A 21,389-nucleotide genomic window follows, 5' to 3' on the forward strand; every position below is an offset into this window, starting at 1 on the left:
ACACATAAATGTTATATGTTATGATGGCACGAACATTGTAAAAAAAACTCTGGTAGATCTCCGGGCCTTGCTGGGTTTCAAAGTAGCTCTCGAGCCAAAAAAGTGTGAGCACCCCTGCTCTAGATGCCAACCCAAACAGGGGCCTCCGATGACAAAATAGATGACACTACTGTTTGTTCTACCTGGGATTTGCAAACCAGCTTTAACATTCGCTTCAGATCTTGGTTTGGTGGCCACATCTTGGATGATGTTGATTCTGCCACCGTAACAACCACGCTTTGGTGTTTTGTCTCAATACACACTCACAGCACAATCCTATGCACATCTACTCAGAACCCAGTCTCATTGTATTAACTGAGGTTTACTCCCAGGAAATCATGTTCATTTTGGCAACCTTCAGTCTCGAAAGACTATGGTATCGCGCTCTGAATGGTGGTTCTGGAACAGCGTCTAGTATGGCTGAAAAGGCCAATTCGGGAGTGACAATCCCTTCCACACTGGGAGCAAGTGCAGTCTGTCCCTGGTCTGTCTCCCTGGCTATGGGCCTTCCTTCTATGCCTCTTTGCCTCAGACTGTTGGCCAAGTGTCTCTTCAAACTGGGAAAGGCCACGCTGCACAGCCTGCCTCCAAGCGCCTGCGTTGGCTCGGTCATGTTGTGAGAATGGATGATGGCCGGATCCCAAAGGATCTCCTCTATGGAGAACTTGTGCAAGGAAAGCGCCCTACAGGTAGACCACAGCTGTGATACAAGGACATCTGCAAGAGGGATCTGAAGGCCTTAGGAGTGGACCTCAACAGGTGGGAAACCCTGGCCTCTGAGCGACTCCCAGGAAAGGGTATATAGGATTGCAGTGTTCGTTTGCTGCCTATGGGACTTCACAGTTATGCCCTGCCTTCCTGCCCCAGCCACTGCTATACAACACATAATGTGTGGCATTCACTACACCTTGTGGTACTAACAACTGGCTATGGTGGCTTTAAAAAGAACTGGACACAGGCATGAAAGCAGGTGGGCCTATTACTGGCTTACCTGATGATGCACCTGTCTCTGCTCCTTGCACCTGCTGGATTGGAAATGGAAGAGGAGAATAAAAGGGAAGAGGAAATGCGGGGAATGGTGGGCTAAGGCAGCAGAACCGCTCTAGCCCACCACTCTCTTCTCCACTACATTTCCTCTTCCCTATCATTCTCCTCTTCCTTTTCTAATCCAGCAAGTGAGATGAGGAGGAGCAGTGGAGGTGAGTAGGCAGATGGGAGCTGGGTGCCCTCTGCCAAGCTGCTATCTCAGTAAGCCTATTGCATGGTCCTGACTATATATGCAGCCTCTCTGTTCAGGAGCAGCGGTTCTAAGTACCAGTTTCTGGGGACCAAACAACAAAAAGATGAGCGCTTATTTTTTAAACTACTGTTCAGAATATTTATAAACTGCTTTTCAACAACCTCAAATGTTCTCCTACATTTAGTAGTCGTTTGCCTACTAACCAGAGGGCTGTTGCTTCCGTCCCCTCCTTGTGGGGTTCCTGGAGGCACCTAGTTGGCTGCTGTGGGTACAAGATGCTGGAGAATACCTGATCCAGCAGGGCCCTCTTTATGTTCTTCTCCCTACCACTCTCCACTTCCATGATCACCCAAAACCTCACTATTTTCTTGAGCCACATGTCATTTTTTCCCATCTGGCTGGAAATGTGTCCTCCAACCCCCAAATTTTGTCTCACTTCTGACTGTTTGCACCTCCTCATCATACCTGCTGAACACCTTCTGAACAACATGCAATTGCTGGGATGCACAAGGGAGGGAGAACTCCGACTTCCTTCCTCCAATTCCCCCATTACCAGCCCTTTGCCTACCCCCACAAGCCTCCTTTTCCCCCACTCCATGCCCCATTTTCCCACACAGGCCTGAAGATGCTCACCAAGAGCCAGTCCATCCCGACTGTCATTCCCACAGAGCCAGCTATAGAGTTCTGCACCATCTGCAGCGGGTGTGCCCAGCAAGAGACGCAAAATGGCGCAGAAGCCGTCCTTGAACAGTTGGCGGTCCCCTGTCCCAGCATCTGTCTCTGAGAACAGCTGGAAAGATGCACAGGATAAATACACAAACCCATCCATGCACATTTGTAATCACATCCCCCCACCTATAGTGACCCTTACATTCCACCCCCTTACAACCTTTGGCCTGCCCACAGAGCCCCAGGCTCCAGCCCTTTCATTCTGCCACTCACCCAGACCAACATCCACCCTTCCTCTATTCCACCCATTCTGTACCCCCCTTCTACACTTTTCACTGGACAGGTTCAGGTTTGCCACATGGGGAACGCAGAAGAGCAGAAACAGGGGAAGTGTTAAGTGACCTGCCGAGGAAGTTGTCTTTTAATGAACCAGACCGTTGGTCCACTTTAATCAGTCTTGTCAACACAGACTGGCAGTAGCAGAGACCCACTTTGAACCCTTCTTCCCTCCCCCACCCACCACCTCTCCTCTCCAAATCACATGCCCCTTGTTTGATGGAGCCCAGCTCTGCTCAGCTTGATCCTCCTCTGCAGTGACCACAGTGCTCACCTCAAAGGCACAACGTGTCAGCGCCTGCGGGTCATGCTCTCCCTCTAGTGTTTCCAATGCCAGGATCACTTCCCGGGAGTCCATGTTGCCATCACTGTCCTGCAAACAGATGTGACAAGGATGAGGAGGTTGATTATATCAGAATCCTTCCAGGCACTGAGTTGCATATTCCCCTGGTTCACTTTTTGCCATGTAAAAACTGAGCTTGGGAAGAACAGCTGCTCCACAGAAAGACCCTTACAGCCCAACTAGTGTTCTGATGATGGAATGTGCTTTACAGCTGTTGCTAAGGGTCTGTTGGCATGGCACCATGTACCACCAGAGCAACACTGGCAAGGCCAGAGCAGCTCCACGCGGAGCTATGGCTAGGAGGCCTGCCAATGAAATCAGTGTGAGGGTGGGGTGGGGTGGGGTGAGGGGAGGGCAGAATGGGGCAGGGGAGGGCAGAATGGGGTGGTGATGGGGCAGAAGGTGTATGTGGTCCAGGAAGGCCATGGTTACTGAATCCAAACCTCCTTCCTGGACCTGATCCTGGCGCAAGTCTGAATAGGCCCCTCCATGTCTTGGAGACTTACTCCCAGGTAGGGAGAAAAAATGTTCCCTTACCGAGATGAGATATTTGGGATTCCACCCCCCCTCCCCCAGAATGCAGCATAAGCTGTTTGGGTTCAGCTACATCAGCAGGGGAAGGGGAAGAAAAGGATTGGGTTGCTAATGTACTTTTTAAAAATGCCCTGCAAGTCTGCAATCCTGTTTTTCCACTCTCTGTTGTTACTCCAATGTCAATCTCTTCCTCCACTGCATTCTTCTTCAAGTGATCCCAGTAATCCGGGACCATGCACTTGATGTCATGATGCTACATATTTAGCTATGTGCCAATATCCCTAAGAGCAAATGAAGCCCATTTACAACAAGGGCCATGCTTCCCATGCATGCCACAGGATCATAGCCAATCAGGGACTATCTAAGCACTTTTTTGCAGCAAGACGTTGTAAACATTTGTAGAACATGCCCTCTCATTTTGGCTCAGTGCTACATGTGACCCTAATCTTGCAAACTCCTCCCACGCTCTGCCTTTTACCCTAACATACCTTCTGGAAATAGATGCAGAGTTCTTCAGCAGCCTCTGGGCAGGCCAGCCCCAGCCAGCGAGCCAGCTCTGTTGGCTTTAGCCGCCCTGATGCACAAACAGATAATGAGTCCGACCGACACCTCAGGTCCCCCGTTAGACACCTGCAGAAAGAGCAGACACCACAAGACTGAGAAGGTTGAACCTATCAGATTCGTTCCCAGTGCAGAAGCAGATATTCCTCTGGTCCACTCTTCACATCATACATTATTTCTGAATGGAGGCAGCTCTCCCAAGAACACATTTGTTACATTACTCCTTGGTCAGGGTTAAAGAGATAAGTGAAGGGTAAAGGAGCAATATGATCACATTCCCCTCAACTCTGCCCTTTTTCGATTTTCCCACTTGTCTTCCTTTGGTCAAATAAAGCACCTGGTTACTTTTTTGTGATGTTGTGTCAATGGTATTGACGGCTGCTGTGTTGGTACCCAGGTGAGAAAAGAACTGTGCCATGCAGTGGCATAGCTAGAGGGGGTGCAAAGTACTAAGTTTTGCAGGGATCTTCACTGTGGTGTGCAAGCGGCCCCTCCCCCTCCCCTTCAGAGCAATTCCAGGAGGTGGGAGCAAAACAGGTGAATGCCTCCCTTTTGCTCCCACTGCCCAGAATGGGTGTGAAGGGGACGGGGATGGGCCACTTGCATGCTGTGGTGAAGCTCCCTTCAAAACTTAGTGCTTTGCCGCCCCCCCCCCCGCTAGCCACTGGTTCCATGTGCTGCCAGTACTGAAAGGAGACTGGAGGGAACACTCCAAAGACACCATCTGTTCCTATGCTAATCAGGTTTCTGTCTTCCCCTCCCGCCCAGTCCTCACCTGTTCTTTCGGAGTACCTTGCCCAGTTCCCAGATGCGTGGCTCCAGTGCTACCCTCAGGTGTCCCACTACAGTGACTGGAAGGTTGCCCACAAACTCACAATCCGTGGCAGGGATCCCCAGGGCTCTGGTTGAAAGCAGAAAGAGGGAGACAAGCTCAAGAGGGAAGAGGAGACAAATAAATTGCAAAGCAAATTATTGCAATCTACCGAACAAAGGAGCCATTCTCTACCAACTTGTATAAACAGACAAACCCCTGCCCCCAGGCTACAAACATCTGGGTCATTGTCTTCAAATACTGTTTCCTTCATTCCTAATCCCTTGGTCAGGACTTTGGAACTTGGAGTGGGAGTTTTGAGATCTGAGGCTGTGACTTGACCTTGTGAGTCACCATGCACTCACTGAAATCCCCCCTCCCTGCCTTGAGTCAAATGTTCTCAAGCATAAAGCTTTTGGCTGAACCTTCCTACATTCAGGCCTCAGAATCCTCTTCAGGCAGAGAAAGGAACAGAGGTATATCACAGTAGCCTCTGTGACCACCAGGCAGTCCAAAACTGGGTATAAAAGCTAGGAGCCTGGCTGCCTGCCTTTGGGGGGTTCCACAGAGCAGGAGCTTCTGTTTGCTGTGCATCAGGCTACAACACCAAGTTTTTCCCTTTTCCCGTTTCTCCCTCAAGACCCAACATCTAGAGCAGGGGTTGGCAAACTTCTTCCACATAGGGGCCAGACATCAGAATTTGATGCACGTTTGATACCCATGCACGAACCTCCCTATAGAACTTGAAAGAAAAAAAAAAAAGATAGAGCATAGAAAGAGCCATGCCGGGACAGAGAAGGACACTTAAAGGAAGCTTCTGTCCTTGGTCTGCTTACACTGTAGGCCTTACAGAGATAGAATTACAAACATAAATTCATTTTTAAGGTCTCCACGGGCTGAATGGATATATCTCTTTGGGAGTATGGGCTGAATGATTTTGGGTGGTGGGCTCAATTTGGCCCATAGGCTGTAGGTTGCCTACCCCCAATCTACAGCTAAACAAGATATGACTTTAATTATATCACTGGGCTTTTTTAGTGTTTGAATGGAGTGTGAAGGGGGGAGCTACAGCAGGACCATGCTGCATGGGGGGGCAGTAGGGGCCCCCACCTTATGGCATAGTCCCAGTCTGGATCAGTCCTTTGCATATGATCTCAACCTGGCCTTGTCACCTTTCAACCAACTACCCTGAGGTATTGCAAGTTATGGACAAAATGGCAGTGGAGACCTATGGGACCATAGTACTAGAGATGCCTTTGACAGGGTGCGCATTCCTGCGCATGCACCCCCATGCATTGGTCCTGGAGGCAGACTGGCACCTCTGCCCTGCCTTTCTGAGTGGAGCTGCCTCCCACCATCCATCACCCTTTAACCTCTGGACATGCTCGCCACTCACCGGGCCATTACTTTCTGGACATTGTTAGCATAGAGTGTGGGGTTGACCTCCTCTTCAGCACTGGGCTGGTATACTGGAAGGAACTGAAAGTGAAAGGAAGACTTCAGAGTGGGATCTGTGAAAGGCACTTACATCCTGCAACAGCAGAAATTTTGGAGAATCAGCAAGTGTGGCAGGACAATTCAGTAAGGGGCTCTGTGATACAACAAATAAAAAATTTTTTTTACCTCTACTTCTACAGTAGTGCAGGGCTGGGATGCTGTTAACCATATGACTTTTAACCTGAAAGGACAAATTGAAGATGACATCCTGGATGCAAATTGAGTTGCTGCCATTTTGAAGAAGAAACACACCCAACCACTTATGAAAATGCACACAGGCCACTATCCCTGATTCTCCCAGCTACTCACACTCCAGGACCTCTCCATGCCCAGGTGGTTGAATCCTGCAAAGAGAAAAAGAAACCAACAAATTAATATTTAGGTGACTTGTTTAGTTCCCAAGGGGGATGCAAAAGTGTGGGGAAGAGTCAGGTACTAAACAGTGTTTTCAGTTGGGTCTCCATTCCCATTCTTGTTGACTTACCAGCGAGTTGGGGTACCGGATGAGGACTGGCTGGATGGGTACACCAGATATGAAGGCACCTGAGGACAGATATATATGAAAAGGTTCAGATGTAGCTTGTACAATCTCAAGATGTGACACTGAAGGTCAATCTAGGCTGTTCAATCTAGGTCAATCTAGACTATTAAGGCTTCAGTGATGCTCTGACTGTGGAAGTGTAGTTGTTACACACACGTACAAGTGAAAGTTGGATATGCACAGCCCTGATTGGTTAGTCCTTGTGATAATCACTGAAGCCATCTCCAAGTATCTGAAGGGTCCTCATGCAGAAGAGGAGGAGGGCTTGCTTTTGTTGGTTCCTGAGGTAGCACTATAACCAATGGTTTGAAACTACAGGGAAGTAGACTTAGGCGAAACATGAGCAAGAAGTTCCTGACTATAAGAGCTGCCTGACACTGCAACAGCTCACCTCATCCAGTTGTGGGGTCTCCTCCATTGGAGGTTTTAAAGCAGAGGATGTGTGACCATCTGTCAGGGATGCTGTAGTTGCCTGTGCTGGGCAGGGAGTTGGACTAGATGATCTTTACAATACCTTCCAGCTCTAATATTCTATTATGCTACTATCCTCCTCACCTCTCAGAGCAGGAAGATGCATAACCCTGATTAGCTTGGAGTTCTGACAACCACAAAGACAACTTCTTCAGTTTTTACAGCATTTAAAAACAGTGTAAACAACTCCAAAAATACTTCATCAAATAAATACGGCAGGAGGTCTGGTCTAGAGGGTAGAGCCTCCATTTGCCTGGAGATAACATCCACAAGGTCACCAGTTCAAGGCCACCGGCACTGTGTGACCTTGAAGCAGCTGATAAGCTGAGCCAAGTTATTCCGAGTTATTCCATCTGCTCTGAGCGTGGGAGGATGGAGGCCAGAATGTGAAACCAGATCAGAAAGAAACATCTGAATGTTGTGGTTCTTGAAAGATAGAACCTTCTTTCAATTGTAAAAATCCCTAAGGGGATTAAAATAGCCTGCCTATGTAAACCGCCTTGAATAAAGTCTGAATAAAGACCAAGAAAGGCGGTATATAAATACCTGTATTATTATTATTATTATTATTATTATTATTATTATTATTATTATTATTATTATTATTATTATTATTATTATTATTTTGAAGGGGAAAAAATGGAAAGACCACATGAAGCACAGGGGGGAGGGGGGAGCAGGAAGCGGCAATCAGGATTCAACCCACAGGCTGTCTATGTGACTTTACATAAGCAAAGAGGTGGTGGTGAAAGCTGAACACAGGCAAGTAAGATCCACACCTAGTTGTATCCACAGGCACATCTGCATGAAATGCCATACAACCAGACTCATGGGTCTCCTACCTGGTTTAAACTTCAGTAAGGCTTTCTTGTTTGAGCAGGTTCCCTCTGGGAAAAAAAGTACCTGGAAAAGAGAGAAGGGAAATTAAGCAAAGAGGGGGAAGGACTGAAGCACCCAAACACCAGCCAAAGTCATGGTGGTGGGGGAGCAGGAGCATCAGTCCTACCTGCGGCCATTTTCCCTGGGATGTTGCCCGTTTTTTAACTTCTTCTACCACCTTCTTGCGAGATGCTGGATCACTGCGGGACACCAGGATAGCCTGGTTGAACCTCAGCAGGGCTGGAGCAGATAGCAGGAAAGAGAGCCACGAGAAAAGAAGATTTATTTGCTATTACATTATTCCTTCAAAATCCATGCCCTCAAACTGGAATGTTCTAGAACAGGGGTGTCCAAAGTTTTTGGCAGGAGGGCCACATCAGCTCTCTGACACTATGTCGGGGGCCGGGGGAAAAAAGAATTAATTTACATTTAAAATTTGAATAAATTTACATAAGTTTACATAAATGAATATATTAAAGATGAACTTATATGAATGAATGAAGGTCTTGCAATAGCTCAAGGCCTATAAAAGGCCTTGCACAAAGCAAGGCTGGCCTTTCCTTTGCTGCCACTACCACATCACAGACATGAAACAGCAAGCAGTGGAGGGAGCCTTCATCCCACAGCTCACGTGAGAGGTCAAACAGTCGCCCTCACACTGAGAGCAATTGCGTCGGGCCACTGCAGGCTCCAACAAATCTCCGGAGGGCCAGAGGCTCATTGGATACTGGGGGCTCCCTGAGGGCCGCATTGAGAGGCCTTGAGGGCCGCAAGTGGCCCCAGGGCCGGGGTTTGGGCACCCCTGTTCTAGAATCTTGGGTACGATCAGTGAACATACAAAACCAACATGGAACAAGTTACATATGATGCGTTTACATGTAAAGAGAGGATGAGTGGGGATCTTTTTTAACCCATTTTTGCCCAGCCCACAGGTATATACTTTTGGTCCCTGCTGCGTATATGCAACGCTGGGCAGAAATGGATTAGTTAGTTGGCAACCTTCAGTCTCGAAAGACTATGGTATCGCGCTCTGAAAGGTGGTTCTGGAACAGCGTCTAGTGTGACTGAAAAGGCCGATTCGGGAGTGACAATCCCTTCCACACCGGGAGCAAGTGCAGTCTGTCCCTGGTCTGTCTCCCTGGCTATGGGCCTTCCTTCTTTGCCTCTTTGCCTCAGACTGTTGGCAAAGTGTCTCTTCAAACTGGGAGAGGCCATGCTGCACAGCCTGCCTCCAAGCGGGCCACTCAGAGGCCAGGGTTTCCCACCTGTTGAGGTCCACTCCTAAGGCCTTCAGATCCCTCTTGCAGATGTCCTTGTATCACAGCTGTGGTCTACATGTAGGGTGCTTTCCTTGCACGAGTTCTCCATAGAGGAGATCCTTTGGGATAATGGCCCATATAAGTTGCAACTGGTTAATGAATTTAGTTATCTTGGAGTAGTGTTCTAATCTAACCTTGCATGGTCCAAACATATACAGTATCTTAAAGGGAAAATTGAATTGACGCTACTAGCATTGAGAAAATTTTTTTACATCAAAGGAGGACAGTACGTGCCAGCACTGCTAAAGGCATATAAAGTAATGGTATTGCCACATATGTTATATGGCCCACCGATCTGGTTTTTGGGACCAACAGAACAGCTTGAGCGACTCCAGCAAGTCTTTTTTTCTGAAGCTTTTAGCCCTACCCCCATTGCATAGCCTCTGAAGTTATATGGTTGGAATTGGGACTTCCAAAGATTTCAACCTTGATTTGGAAAGCTACTATTGGATTTAAATACAGACTTACAATTGCTGAAAATCTTCCTATTTTCACAAAACTAGCAGCACAAGAACGCTGCTGGGTAAAATGGAGTAACAACGTTGATATGAAAATATGTGAGCTGGGCCTACAGTCACTAGAAAAATTCAGTGGAAGAAGCCATTCGCTGCTTGTTGAAAAGCTATTAATTCAAGATTGGGGTTGCCTTCTAAGGGAGGCTAAGCGTAAATGCTCCTCTTCTTATTTTGGAATTAAATTTCCCACTAAATTTTCTTTACCCATTTATTTTTATGTACTGACGGTTCCCAAGTTGAGGCCCGCTTATATGATTGCATGATGCAATGCTTTACCAATGGCACAAATGAAAGGTCGTTTTCAAAGGACTCCTCCTGAACAGCGTTTTTGTGATTGTCCCTTAACTGAATTAGACATCCCGGTGCATATCTTTTTCCGATGCCCAAAATATGCAGCAGGGAGAGATCAATTCTTAAAGAAATGGATACATACGTTTTCTATGTTTTCGAATTCTTTAAGACTGAAATTACTGTTAAGTAGTCTTTGCAAAGAGTGTGTTGTGGATATAGCTAAATTCTGTTTCTATGTGGTTTTAAACTCTGGTTTTAAGATTTTAGATAAATAGGTGTATGGCTTATGTGCTGATCAACCTAATAAACATGTAATATATGTCATAATGTCATTCTAAGGGAGGGGTCTGGGGAAAATGGCAGCCCCCCCACATTTTTCCCAAACCCCCCTAGGGATACCACTGTATGATGACATAGCTTTGCTTGGAGGGGGAACTGTGAGAAGAGTCCTGGTGAGTTTTGCACCTATACATTTGGGTCTCATCTCTACAAAACCACTAAAAAATGTCCTCCTTATTTTTGTCTCCTGGGAATGGAGGCCAAAAAGGGGAGCATTTTGAATCAACCCTACTGGACACTCCATTTCATGTAAAACACAGAAACCTCCCCACTTGGTATATCAGTGGGACAGATGCCTGGAGGGTGCGGAGTTGCCTATTAAGACTTTGCTTGGCTTTTAATGGGACTATCCAGAGACAACTGTTTCAAGCAGTAGCAGCTCTTCAAGAGCTCTGGTGAAGGTTGTTCTTACTGCACTCCTAGAAAGTCTTTATTGTATTGCTGGTATTGAACCAGGGACCATATGCACATTGGCTGTTTTCCTCTAGCCCTGAGCTACAGGGCCTCTTCTCCTAATTTTTCCGAAAGAGAAAGTTATTCTGTAAGCCCATTTGCTAAACAGGGAGCTCCAGACTGATGGAATCGATGCTCCAGCCCTCCACTGACGAAAAAACACAATCAGGTCTGTGTATACTCTGAGTGAAGAAGAAAAATCAGAATTTCTGAATCAGAATTCTGAAACCAACATAAATTATACTGATTAGATACATATTTGTTTAATTTGCATACTTTTTTCTGCTGCTGGTGACACAGGGGCAAGGAACTAGGTGAAGAACTCAAGCACTGTGTTGTCCCCCCTTCCCCCACCTACCCTGATTGATGTTCCCCCTTCCCACCACCTACACCTATCTTAGTCAGCCCCTGCAGTGGCTTCTGAGTTTTTACCAGTAGGAAGTACAGCCCACCTACTTCCAACCTGACTTTGACGCCAGGAGACCTAGATACTTATGCTTAAAAAGAATAAATGAAAAGTATGGTGCTCAAAACTGGGTAGCAGGTGCAAAATTATGTGCTTGTGAGATACTTGTATAAGGCAAGCAATCATGCACCCATCTCAGCATGCAGAAGCAAAGGAGACACAGCACTTTGAGCAGCCCACAAAGCAAGTTTTACCTAGTGGTGATCTGGGGTAGTTTATCCTTCCCCCATCTCACCCCCAATACTAGATCTTCTCACCTCCGATGACTGGCACATGGAGGTTCTCAGTGCGAGACACCACCTTGGGGAGGTCACAGGGCAGCAGGATAATAGGATCAAAGAAGGTAGAGTGTGGAGCAGCCACCAGGATGGGCGCCTCGAGCCGCGACGCCCTTTGTCCGCGTACCCGTATCCGCATGAAGCCCAGCAGGAAGAACATCAGGCGGCTCAGCAAGTAGACAGAACCATGAGAAACCGTGCTGGAGAAAGAAAAACAAAAACAGGAGAAACAGAAGGGGCACTTGAAGAAAAGCTGGAGGCAGGGAGCTTGGAAGGCACCCGGAGAGCCACCCCCACCACTTACTTTCTCCATCCTGAGAATGGCTCCTGCAGGGACTCGTCAGGCAGCCCCACCACTTGAAGCAGCGCAAAGGGCCAGATGAGGAACAGAACCACAAAGGCCAACGCAACGCGGATTGGGGCCAACACAACCCCCAGCATGTAAAACTGCAAGCAAACACAATGGGAGAGACGGTCGTAAGAACGCAGCCCAACCCGTTAACTCAGGTCCTGTGCTTTATTTTGGAAGGCCAATATAAAACCACAGAGCTGGAAGACACAGAGGAGCAAAGCCACATCAGAGTCTCTTTCCACAAGCAGAACTCACATCTGTGTCTTAATCTGGGGATGAGAGAACCTAGATGGCTATAAAAAATAGCTTCATCAACTGTTGTGGGTAGTGGTGTAGCTAGAGGGGGGTGCAAGGCACTAAGTCGTGCAGGGAGCCTTACTGCAGTGTGCAAACCACTTGCTGTGCAGGTGGCTCACCACAGCATGCAAGGGGCCCCTCCCCTTCGGAGCCATTCCAGGCGGGGGGTGCAAAACGGAGGCGTACGCCTCCGTTTTGCTCCCCCCACCTGGAATGGTTCCGAAGGGGAGGGGAAGGGGTGCCTTGCATGATGTGGTGAGGCTCCCTGCAAAACTTAGTGCTTTGCACCCCCTCCAGCTATGTCACTGGTATTGAGTAAAGCAATGGAACAAACACATGAAACAATTTGAAAACACACACACACACACACACACACACACACACATACACACACACACTTTATTTGAAAAATGAAAATCAAAACTCCACAATAAATCTGACGGTGGAGCATGTTTCATGCATTCCAGAAACATGAGTGAGAGAACTGCTGACTACTTCCAAGTTCTCTTGTGTGCTTTGTACTGTGGAACTTCCAACTGTCCACCAGAGGGCAACGGAGAGCAGCAAAAGTACACATGAATGTGCACATAGACCAGCCATTTTCAACCACTGGGCTGTGGCACACTGGTGTGCCGGGAATGGTCCCCAGGTATGCCGCGGGAATTTGGGAGAGGGTCATTTATCAGTAGGACCATTGGGGGATGTGAGCCCCCATTGATAGCACAGTGTGCCTTGTCAATTGTCAAAGAGCTGATGGTGTGCCTTGACCATTTTAGTGCCTTGCCAGTGTGCCACGAGATGAAAAAGGTTGAAAATCACTGACATAGACACATACTCAAAGGCACACTACCTCACACTGGTGAACTCCAATGCCCCAGATCTAGCACTGCTTTTTTTAAAAAAAGTTCTAGCAACCCAATCCTATGCATGTCTATTCAAAAGTCCCACTGAGTTCAATAGGGCCAACGCACAGGTAATTGTGTATAGGATTGCAACCTAAGTATGGGGTTGGACATTTAGGGCCCAACCCTATCGCCCTCCAGCGGCAATCATGATGGAGCATGCACAGCATGCTATGTGTGGCAGGGGGGAACCAGATGGCACATGACAGGTATGTAAAAATGGTTTTTACCTACTTCTCAATAGGCCGCTTGGCCTCCAATAGGTCTCCTGACCTACACCAGCTTCTTAGCTGAAGAGACTACTTGAAAAAGGGGGGATAGGATCTAGGTATGCATGGCTACTGCTGAGATTCTCCCCTCCTGCCTGGCCCACTCCCTTCCCTGACCCACCCTGGATCTACCCCACTGCCGACTGACCAGCGATGACAGCAATGGAGGAAGTTCAGCAGGCTGCTGTTGCTGGCATATGGCCTCTGGTCATTTGCCTTGGTGGTGGCGGCCCACCAAATGGTAAAGCAGCTTTCCCAAGACTAAGGCTGCAATCCTAACCACACATTCCTGAGAGTAAGCCCCATTGAACAAACTAGGACTTACTTCTGAGTAGACCTGGTTAGGATTGTGCCCTTAGGCTGACGGATCACGGGATCCGTCAGTATTGGCCCCAGATAGAATTGGGCTGTTAACCAATCAAAAATTATTCATTCCATTGACCAATCAAATGTTGTTAAATAGAGGCCAAGTATTTTAAAAACATTGTTTATTATTGCTATTTATAAAAAAGGAAAACACCAAAGTAACCATTAACAGCTTTGATACTGATGCAAAAATAACAGCGCAATCCTATGACCAACACCAGCTGCAGCGAATGTGCCATAAAGCATATTATGATAGCATAGGAGTTAGCAGGAAGGCCAGAAGTGTGCCGCAGCAGATAAGAGGTGCTCCGAGCAGCACAGGGGTGGGGGAAGGGCAGGGAAGGGTGTAGGGGCTGGGGGAGGGTGGCGCAGAGGGTGGGCAGATCACTGGGCAGGATCTGTGGCAGCAGTGCAAGGCATGCTGATGCAGATCCACACAGACTTGCGCCGGCAGTTTGGCAGGTGCGGGTCTGAGTGGTCTCGTTCTAGTGCAGGGGTCGGCAACCTTAAAAATTCAAAGAGCCATTTGGACCCGTTTTCCGGAGAAAAGCAAACCTTGGGAGCCACAAAACCCTTTTGACATCTAAAATGAAGATAACACTGCATATATAGTTTTTTGTTTTTTTTTACCTTTATGCTCTTATAAGTCCCATTTTTATAATGTAGCCCCCTCTTGTAGGTCCCTTGTAGGTGCTGGGGCACCTTCCTTATGAGGAAAGGCCATGGCGTTTGGGCCTCTTCAGCCTAGAAAAGAGGCGCCTGAGGGGGGACATGATTGAGACATAAAAAATTATGCAGGGGATGGACAGAGTGGATAGACTAGAGATGCTCTTTACACTCTCGTATAACACCAGAACCAGGGGACATACACTAAAGTTGAGTGCTGGGAGAGTTAGGACAGACAAAAGAAAATATTTCTTTACTCAGCGTGTGGTTGGTCTGTGGAACTCCTTGCCACAGGATGTGGTGATGGCATCTGGCCTGGACGCCTTTAAAAAGGGATTGGACAAGTTTCTGGAGGAAAAATCCATTACGGGAAACAAGCCATGATGTGTATATGCAACCTCCTGATTTTAGAAATGGGCTATGTCAGAATGCCAGATGCAGGGGAGGGCACCAGGATGAGGTCTCTTATTATCTTGTGTGCTCCCTGGGGCATTCGGTGGGCCGCTGTGGGATACAGGAAGCTGGACTAGATGGGCCTATGGCCTGATCCAGTGGGGCTGTTCTTATGTCCTTTTATTATGCAGCACCAAGAAAATATTTTTTTTATTTACTATTTACTTACCTTTGCTCTACTGTTGTCCCGGTCCCTGGATCTTCCTGCCAAGGAAGGAGCTGCTGTGGGCGAAGGCGGCGCATGGTCTGTGGCATGGTGTGGTTATCAGCTGTGCTCAGCTGCACACTGGCATTTAGCCAGCATAAAACTCACTAACATGCAGGTTGATCTTGGTGAGTCATAAAGAAGTTTATGGGCCATTTCACAATTCCATTTTTCACATGTGAGGAAGTTCCTTAGAAGGCTCCAGCTTCACAGGAATATGAGTTTGGCACATGGCCATCGGTCTGCACAGGGACGTTTGGACAGCATGTGCGATGTTGCCAGCCAGTTCCCAAATGTTCACCAGTCATGGGCCTCACCAGTGCTACTCGGTGAACGCATCCCACTGTTCATCTGGCCATCTGCGGTTTTTTCACAACGCGGCTCTCGAGTGGGGGCTGGAAGCAGGGCGCCTTCCCCTGCGGCCGCCGCCCAGCCAGCTCAGCCCCGAGGTTGAGCTCGCTGCAGGGCGAAGGAAGGAAGGGCGCAAGGAAGAGATGCCCGGCTGCCCTGTGCGGCAGGGTCTCTGCCCCCTTGCCCAGCAGGGTGCTTGCTCACAGTGGGGGGTGGAGAGCAGGTCCGGGAGAGCACCGCTGCCCCTGCCTGCCAAGGAAGGAGCTGCTGTGGGTGAAGGCAGCGCCCAGCCCCGCACTCAGCAGCCAGCGCCCGCAGCACATCGCTGCAAGGCACCCCCCGCCTGCCCGCCCCCGCCACCAGAGGCTCTGTCCCGAGGTTGAGCTCGCTGTAGGGCGAAGGAAGGGCACAGGGAAGAGATGCAAGGCACCCCCGCGCCCACCACCAGCGGCTCTCCCAGACCTGCTCTCCACCCCCCTCTTCCTTGCGCCCTTCCTTCGCCCTGCAGCGAGCTCAACCTTGGGGCTGAGCTGGCTGGGCGGCGGCCGCGGGGGAAGGCGCCCCGCTTCCAGCCCCCACTCGAGAGCCGCATCAGACCACTGAAAGAGCCGCATGAGGCTCTGAAAACACAGGTTGCCGACCCCAGTTCTAGTGGCTGGACGTTCCCCAGGGCAAAGGGTCCCCTTAACCTGAGGAGACCTCCAGATTGCAAATTCCTCCTGCAGGATACAGCACGAGCCACGCTGGCCCCACTTACATCAGCACAGCGGAATTTCAGTGGGACTGGTCTGCCCATCAGTTAAATGTTACTGTGAAACATTGCAAGATACATTTAAAGTAATTCTTTGCCATTGATTGAATTCCTAGAGAGAAGCAAGATAGGCTGAAAGGGAAGGCAGGGAGGTTCATAGTCTGGGTAAAGATAAGGCAGCAGGCTGAGAAAATCACAGGAAGCAAAACAGCCCAAGAAAGGATGGCTGGAGGCAGTGGTGTAGCTAGAGGGGGTGCAAAGCACTAAGGTTTGCAGGGGCTGCACTGAAGCGTGCAAGGGGCCTGTTTCCCTCCCCTTCGGAGCCATTCCAGGAGGAGGGAGCAAAACGGAGGCATACACGGATCAGGGAGTGGGGCCCCCTGCATGCTGCGGTGAGGCTCCGTGCCAAACTTTGCACCCCTTCTAGCTATGCCGCTTGCTAGAGGTGGTCCAAGTGAGACAGTCCGAGAAATGAAACTGGAGAATCGGAGAGGCGATAAAGAGCAATGGTCCCACTGTGATCAGAAATCAATATAGCTGCTACATGGTCAATGCTCAGTAGCTCGCCTGCTAAATCATCACTGTGTTCAGTTTGCAAACCTTCTGTGGTCGGAGTGCCAAACAAAATTAGGCTTCGACAATTGGCCAGGGCAGACAGTTGGCATCACATTAGGTCAGTCACGTGTACTCAAAAGGGCCACAGCCCCTATTTACCCAGATTATAGCCTGGGTGTGAGTCGAGCATCTGCCAAGGCACACTGTAGGCTTATTACAGCCTCCCTGATTGTTAGCAAAATGCACAGTCCTGTTGCCATCTGCCCTTGTACAACCTAACGATGCATTCAGAGCCTTGCTCACCTTTGATGTGATTCAGGGCCTGCTGACGACAGCGCTGTCCAGTCGCTTTCAACCACATAGTCAGGACTGTGTCTAGCTGACACTCAAAAAAAAAAATCAATGAATCCAAAAGGTGTGCCAAGAAAAAGAGCAAATTCCATACCACAATTCCATGGCACAATTAAAGGATTCATGAATCCCGCTCTGCAATGGGTCTCCTCGGACCTGCACCAGCTCTTTAGCTGGTGCAAATCCAAGAAGGGTTTGAAAAAGAGGATAGGATCCAGAGTATGCCATTGCTACTGAATCCAGCCCATCTTATTGCTCCCCCCCCCATGCCTGCCTGTATGGTGTAATGGGTAGGGTTCTGAATTAGGAATAGGGAAGCACAGGTTCAAATTCTGGCCTCGCCATGATGCTCTCTGAGCAAGCTTGGACCTCTTGTGCTGTCAGCCTAGCCGACTGAAGAGGGCTGCCATCAGGATAAAAGTGGGGGAAGAATCATACTCAATGGCATAACTAGAGGGGGTGCAAAGAACTAAGTTTTTCAGGTTCCTTAACGGGCCATGCAAGCAGTCCCTTCCCCTCTGCTTCGGAGCCATTCCAGGCAGTGGGAGCAAAACAGAGGTATTTGCCTCCGTTTTGCTCCCTGCACCTGGAATGGCTCCGAGGCGGAGGGGGAGGGACTGCTTGCATGGCCCGTTAAGGCACCTGAAAACTTAAGTGTTTTGTAGCCCCTCTAGCTATGCCACTAATCATACCTGCTGCTTTGAGCTCCTTGGGGGACGACGACTCACTTTCAACATGTGTATATAGGGCCAGAGTCATGTTGCACCAGGTCCTGACACAGTGGTTGGGTTAGGGTCTTTGAGCACAGAGCACACGGACACTTCTCCATGGTGCAGCTTCTCCCCCACTCCCTCCCTACCTGGTAGGTGCATGTGCCTCCTGTCTCAGGTCTTCCTATGCTACTTTGGAGAACATGACTAGTGATGGTGTACAAGAGGGAAGAAGAAGGGCCTGTACACTTTCCAAGTGCCCTTCCCCAGGCATAATGTGAATCCTTTGGGGACAGGGAACCATTTGATTGATTTTACTAGGTAAACCACTTTGTGAATTACTCTTGTTGAAAAGCAGCATGTAAATATTCTTAAAAATAACAACAGAAAACATTGCTTAGAACAGCATGAATCCTACAGCGATATCTCTGTGATTCCCAGGATCTTGGCTAGATCCTGAATTGCAGACTATAACTAGTCCAGCATAGGCTGGGATGAAATGTACCTATAATAATAATCCATATGAAAATCAAAAGCTGAATAGCAACTCTACATTTTCGTACCCCATATGGGATCCTGAGTCACACAGAGAGACAAGAAAACAGAGTCACCACATGGCCTACAGACTAGATCTCCGCTACTATGGCTCCTACGGTAGCTACATGGCCAGATCCAGCCCTGCATGGGTCCTTGCATGAATGTGGGTCATGGACCATGGCTCTGTGTGCCCAGCAAGAGCCCAGCTGGGCACTGCCCCCATGCCCACTGATACTTTCTCCATCTGCTCTCCCCTATTGTTTGTGAGAAAGAATGAATGCAGAATTGTTTGCGACTGAAGTTTTTTTTAAGTTGATGAATCACTTGGGTTGTTTCTCTTTTTCTTTTGGATAAATTCATTGTACATAATAACAAAGTCTCAGTACATCTGCCTTTGGGCTGGTTTTGTGCAGAAGGTCATCATTTCATTGTGCCACTGTTATAGGAAAAGACTGAGTTAGCAATATCTTCTTTCATTCCTTATTACAGGGCTGTGCAATCGTGATTACCACCCCCCCGCCCCCCAAAAAAGAGAAAATTGTAAAAGCAACAAGAGGGAGAGCCTTAACTGGCAGCCCCACCATTTAAAACATGCCACAGACTGATGGATGCATGGACTGATTATTCACTTGCATTGATCCGAGCTCACCACCCGACACTGAAACAATGAAGCTAGTCTTGTGTCTCAAAAGCAGCAGCTGTTGTTCTGTCTCCTCCAGAGTTGCTGGCTCCATCTTAGCCAGCACCAGAAGGAAGCAACCCGTTGTCATGATCTGCTGGCTGCTGCCCTGGAATGCCTGCTGGCGAGATGCTGGGTCCGCTTGGGACTCCCCTGAAGGGCCTCTCTGGCCATAAATACCCCATGAAGTAGCGTGGGCATTGACCGGTAGTAACCCTTCCCCTGGGAAGTGGCTGGCCTGGAGACGCCTGCACTGTTTATGGGAGGAAAGGGAGGAGGGACCAATCCCTGAGACAAGGGAGGGCCTCAGGATGCAGTGCGGGGAGGGAGGGGGAGTGAGGGGATGCTAAACGGGAGCTATGGGGAAAGGCTCTGGGGAAGATAACGATCCCGAATGAACACACACACGATTCTTTGGATTTTTGGAGAGGCAAACAAACAGGCGACAGGAGAATTCAAAGGACGTCTTACGTTTACTCGTTTGCAAACGGGACCCCCACACACTTGGGGGACCCCGAACAATTACAATGGTGCAGGTTTTATAGGGTAGTCTAGGTAGGGGGGGCGAGAGGACACAAAGAGTATAGCATTCATGGGAAGGAGAACAGGATAACAGACCAACAGGCCCACAAACAACAATTGGCATTGTTATCAGATCAACATCTTGGAGGGCAATTCGATTCGCATCGGCAATTTGTTTACAGAGATATCCGTTACAAAGGATCTGGTACTCTATGCATCCCTTTTATTTGTTTATGGCTCTTATTTATGACTTTCTGTCTTACCCTTGTGAACCCATACCTACAGCTAGCTTGTTCTCTAAGAGGGATTTTAGATGCTGGCTTTTGGTCAGAGAAGAGCCTTATGGGTGAACTGAGCATCTTGGGATATTTCCATATTGTGAGCTGGGCATATTGATATCAATAACCTTGGAACACTGCCAGTATTGCAGGGTGGAAAACTGCAGTGGTAAACCTGGTGAGAAACTCAGTGGACCCTCATGTGTGTGTGTGTGTGAAAGAGAGGTGGAGAGATGGTTGCTTTATATTGAGTATAACTCTTGGGCCAGCTAGCTGAGGATTGTCTACACTGGTCAACAGCATCTCTCCAGGGCTCCACGCAGGGGTCTTTCTCATCCCTACCTGGAGATGTCAGATTAACCTTGTGCACGTGTTCTGCTCCTGAACTGCAGCCCCATTCCCTATCACAAATAAGCCTGCATCATGGGACAAACAGATCTGCCTCTGCAGGTAAACATGGAATGCGGGAAGAAGAGGGAGCAGGGCAATCACACACAACCTAGAGAAGTCCTTTTTTTCCTGCTAGATCTCTTGCAGAGGAGCATGCCTAACGGGCTTCTGAATGAGTCTGCGTCCTGAGTGGGTTTCCTAGTGACTCAGGAAGGGTAGCAACAAGCAGCCTCTTCTGAGAGTGGGTCATTCAGCTGTGATCACTGGGGGGTGGGGATACCCTGCTGCACATTAATCCCCCTCTCTCTGCCAAATACATGAGCAGGGACAACATCCTACGGCGGACCTAAGGATAGCCAGGGTCTGCTTGATGCAATTTAGGCAGAGAGGTACAGGAGAGTTCCAGAAACATCCCAAGAAAACACAGGCAAGTTCCTGAGCTCTGATAGACAAATATTACCTGGGATAGCCTACAGGTGCAAGGAGGATGCTTTCCCATAGATGGACCAACACTCTTACTCTAAAAAAGGAGGCCTCCAACATTAATTCCTAAGATCATAATATTAAGAATATTTGTATATAATTTCATTTCAATAATAAAAAATCCCAGTGATCCAGGATTACGGCAAGAACAAGAAAAAACGTTGGCTGCAGACCAGCAGCTATGGGAGGACCACAGTTGTTACAGTTGCCGGTAATACCCCGCACCCCCCTCCAAATCTCTGAAATGCCCCCCTTCATTGATGCCACCTGAAAACAGGGTGGCAAAAACGGAGAGGGGGCACTGTTGGCTCAGTCCTATAATGAGCTAAGCATGGCATGACCTTGCTTTGCCCTCCGTCTCTAAGCTGAAAATGTCAGAACAGCCTGAAAACCGGGACTCGAGCGGCTTCCCAGTGGCAAAGAACGTGTCCTCTCCTGCCTTCTGGCGCTGCACAGATCCTGAGCTCAGATAGCATTGTATGTGGTCTCCGAGGCCCTGGCAAAAGATGAATGGGGGTGGGGCAGAGAGAAGGCCGGGGAGATCCTATTTCTGTTTGGATTGCAGAGAGGTCAAAAGAGGAGGCAGGACACAACCTCCATCTTTGGCTTCTGCATGCCTTTGCATTGACTGTTTCCTCCTCTGCACGCAAGTCAGGAACAGGAGAAACGAAGAGATCGAGGGAGGCTGTA

General features: G+C 48.7%; 1 protein-coding gene across 1 annotated transcript in view; it reads right to left on the bottom strand.

The window, feature by feature from the left end:
* The window catches only part of LPCAT4 (lysophosphatidylcholine acyltransferase 4), a 29,732-nt gene that overhangs the window by 1,134 nt on the left and 7,209 nt on the right, over window positions 1-21,389 (bottom strand). Inside the window, exons 2-13 of the mRNA XM_066631131.1 lie at window positions 11,887-12,029; window positions 11,562-11,782; window positions 8,049-8,161; window positions 7,885-7,945; window positions 6,515-6,573; window positions 6,340-6,374; window positions 6,157-6,211; window positions 5,930-6,012; window positions 4,498-4,623; window positions 3,650-3,791; window positions 2,559-2,657; window positions 1,913-2,069 (exon numbers count right to left, since the gene is read on the bottom strand). Coding sequence (XP_066487228.1) covers window positions 1,913-2,069; window positions 2,559-2,657; window positions 3,650-3,791; window positions 4,498-4,623; window positions 5,930-6,012; window positions 6,157-6,211; window positions 6,340-6,374; window positions 6,515-6,573; window positions 7,885-7,945; window positions 8,049-8,161; window positions 11,562-11,782; window positions 11,887-12,029 — 1,294 coding nt within the window. The remainder of the gene's footprint in view (window positions 1-1,912; window positions 2,070-2,558; window positions 2,658-3,649; window positions 3,792-4,497; window positions 4,624-5,929; window positions 6,013-6,156; window positions 6,212-6,339; window positions 6,375-6,514; window positions 6,574-7,884; window positions 7,946-8,048; window positions 8,162-11,561; window positions 11,783-11,886; window positions 12,030-21,389) is intronic.

Source organism: Tiliqua scincoides, chromosome 5 (genome assembly GCF_035046505.1).
Source record: "Tiliqua scincoides isolate rTilSci1 chromosome 5, rTilSci1.hap2, whole genome shotgun sequence".
In the NCBI taxonomy this organism is placed as follows: Eukaryota; Metazoa; Chordata; class Lepidosauria; order Squamata; family Scincidae; genus Tiliqua; species Tiliqua scincoides.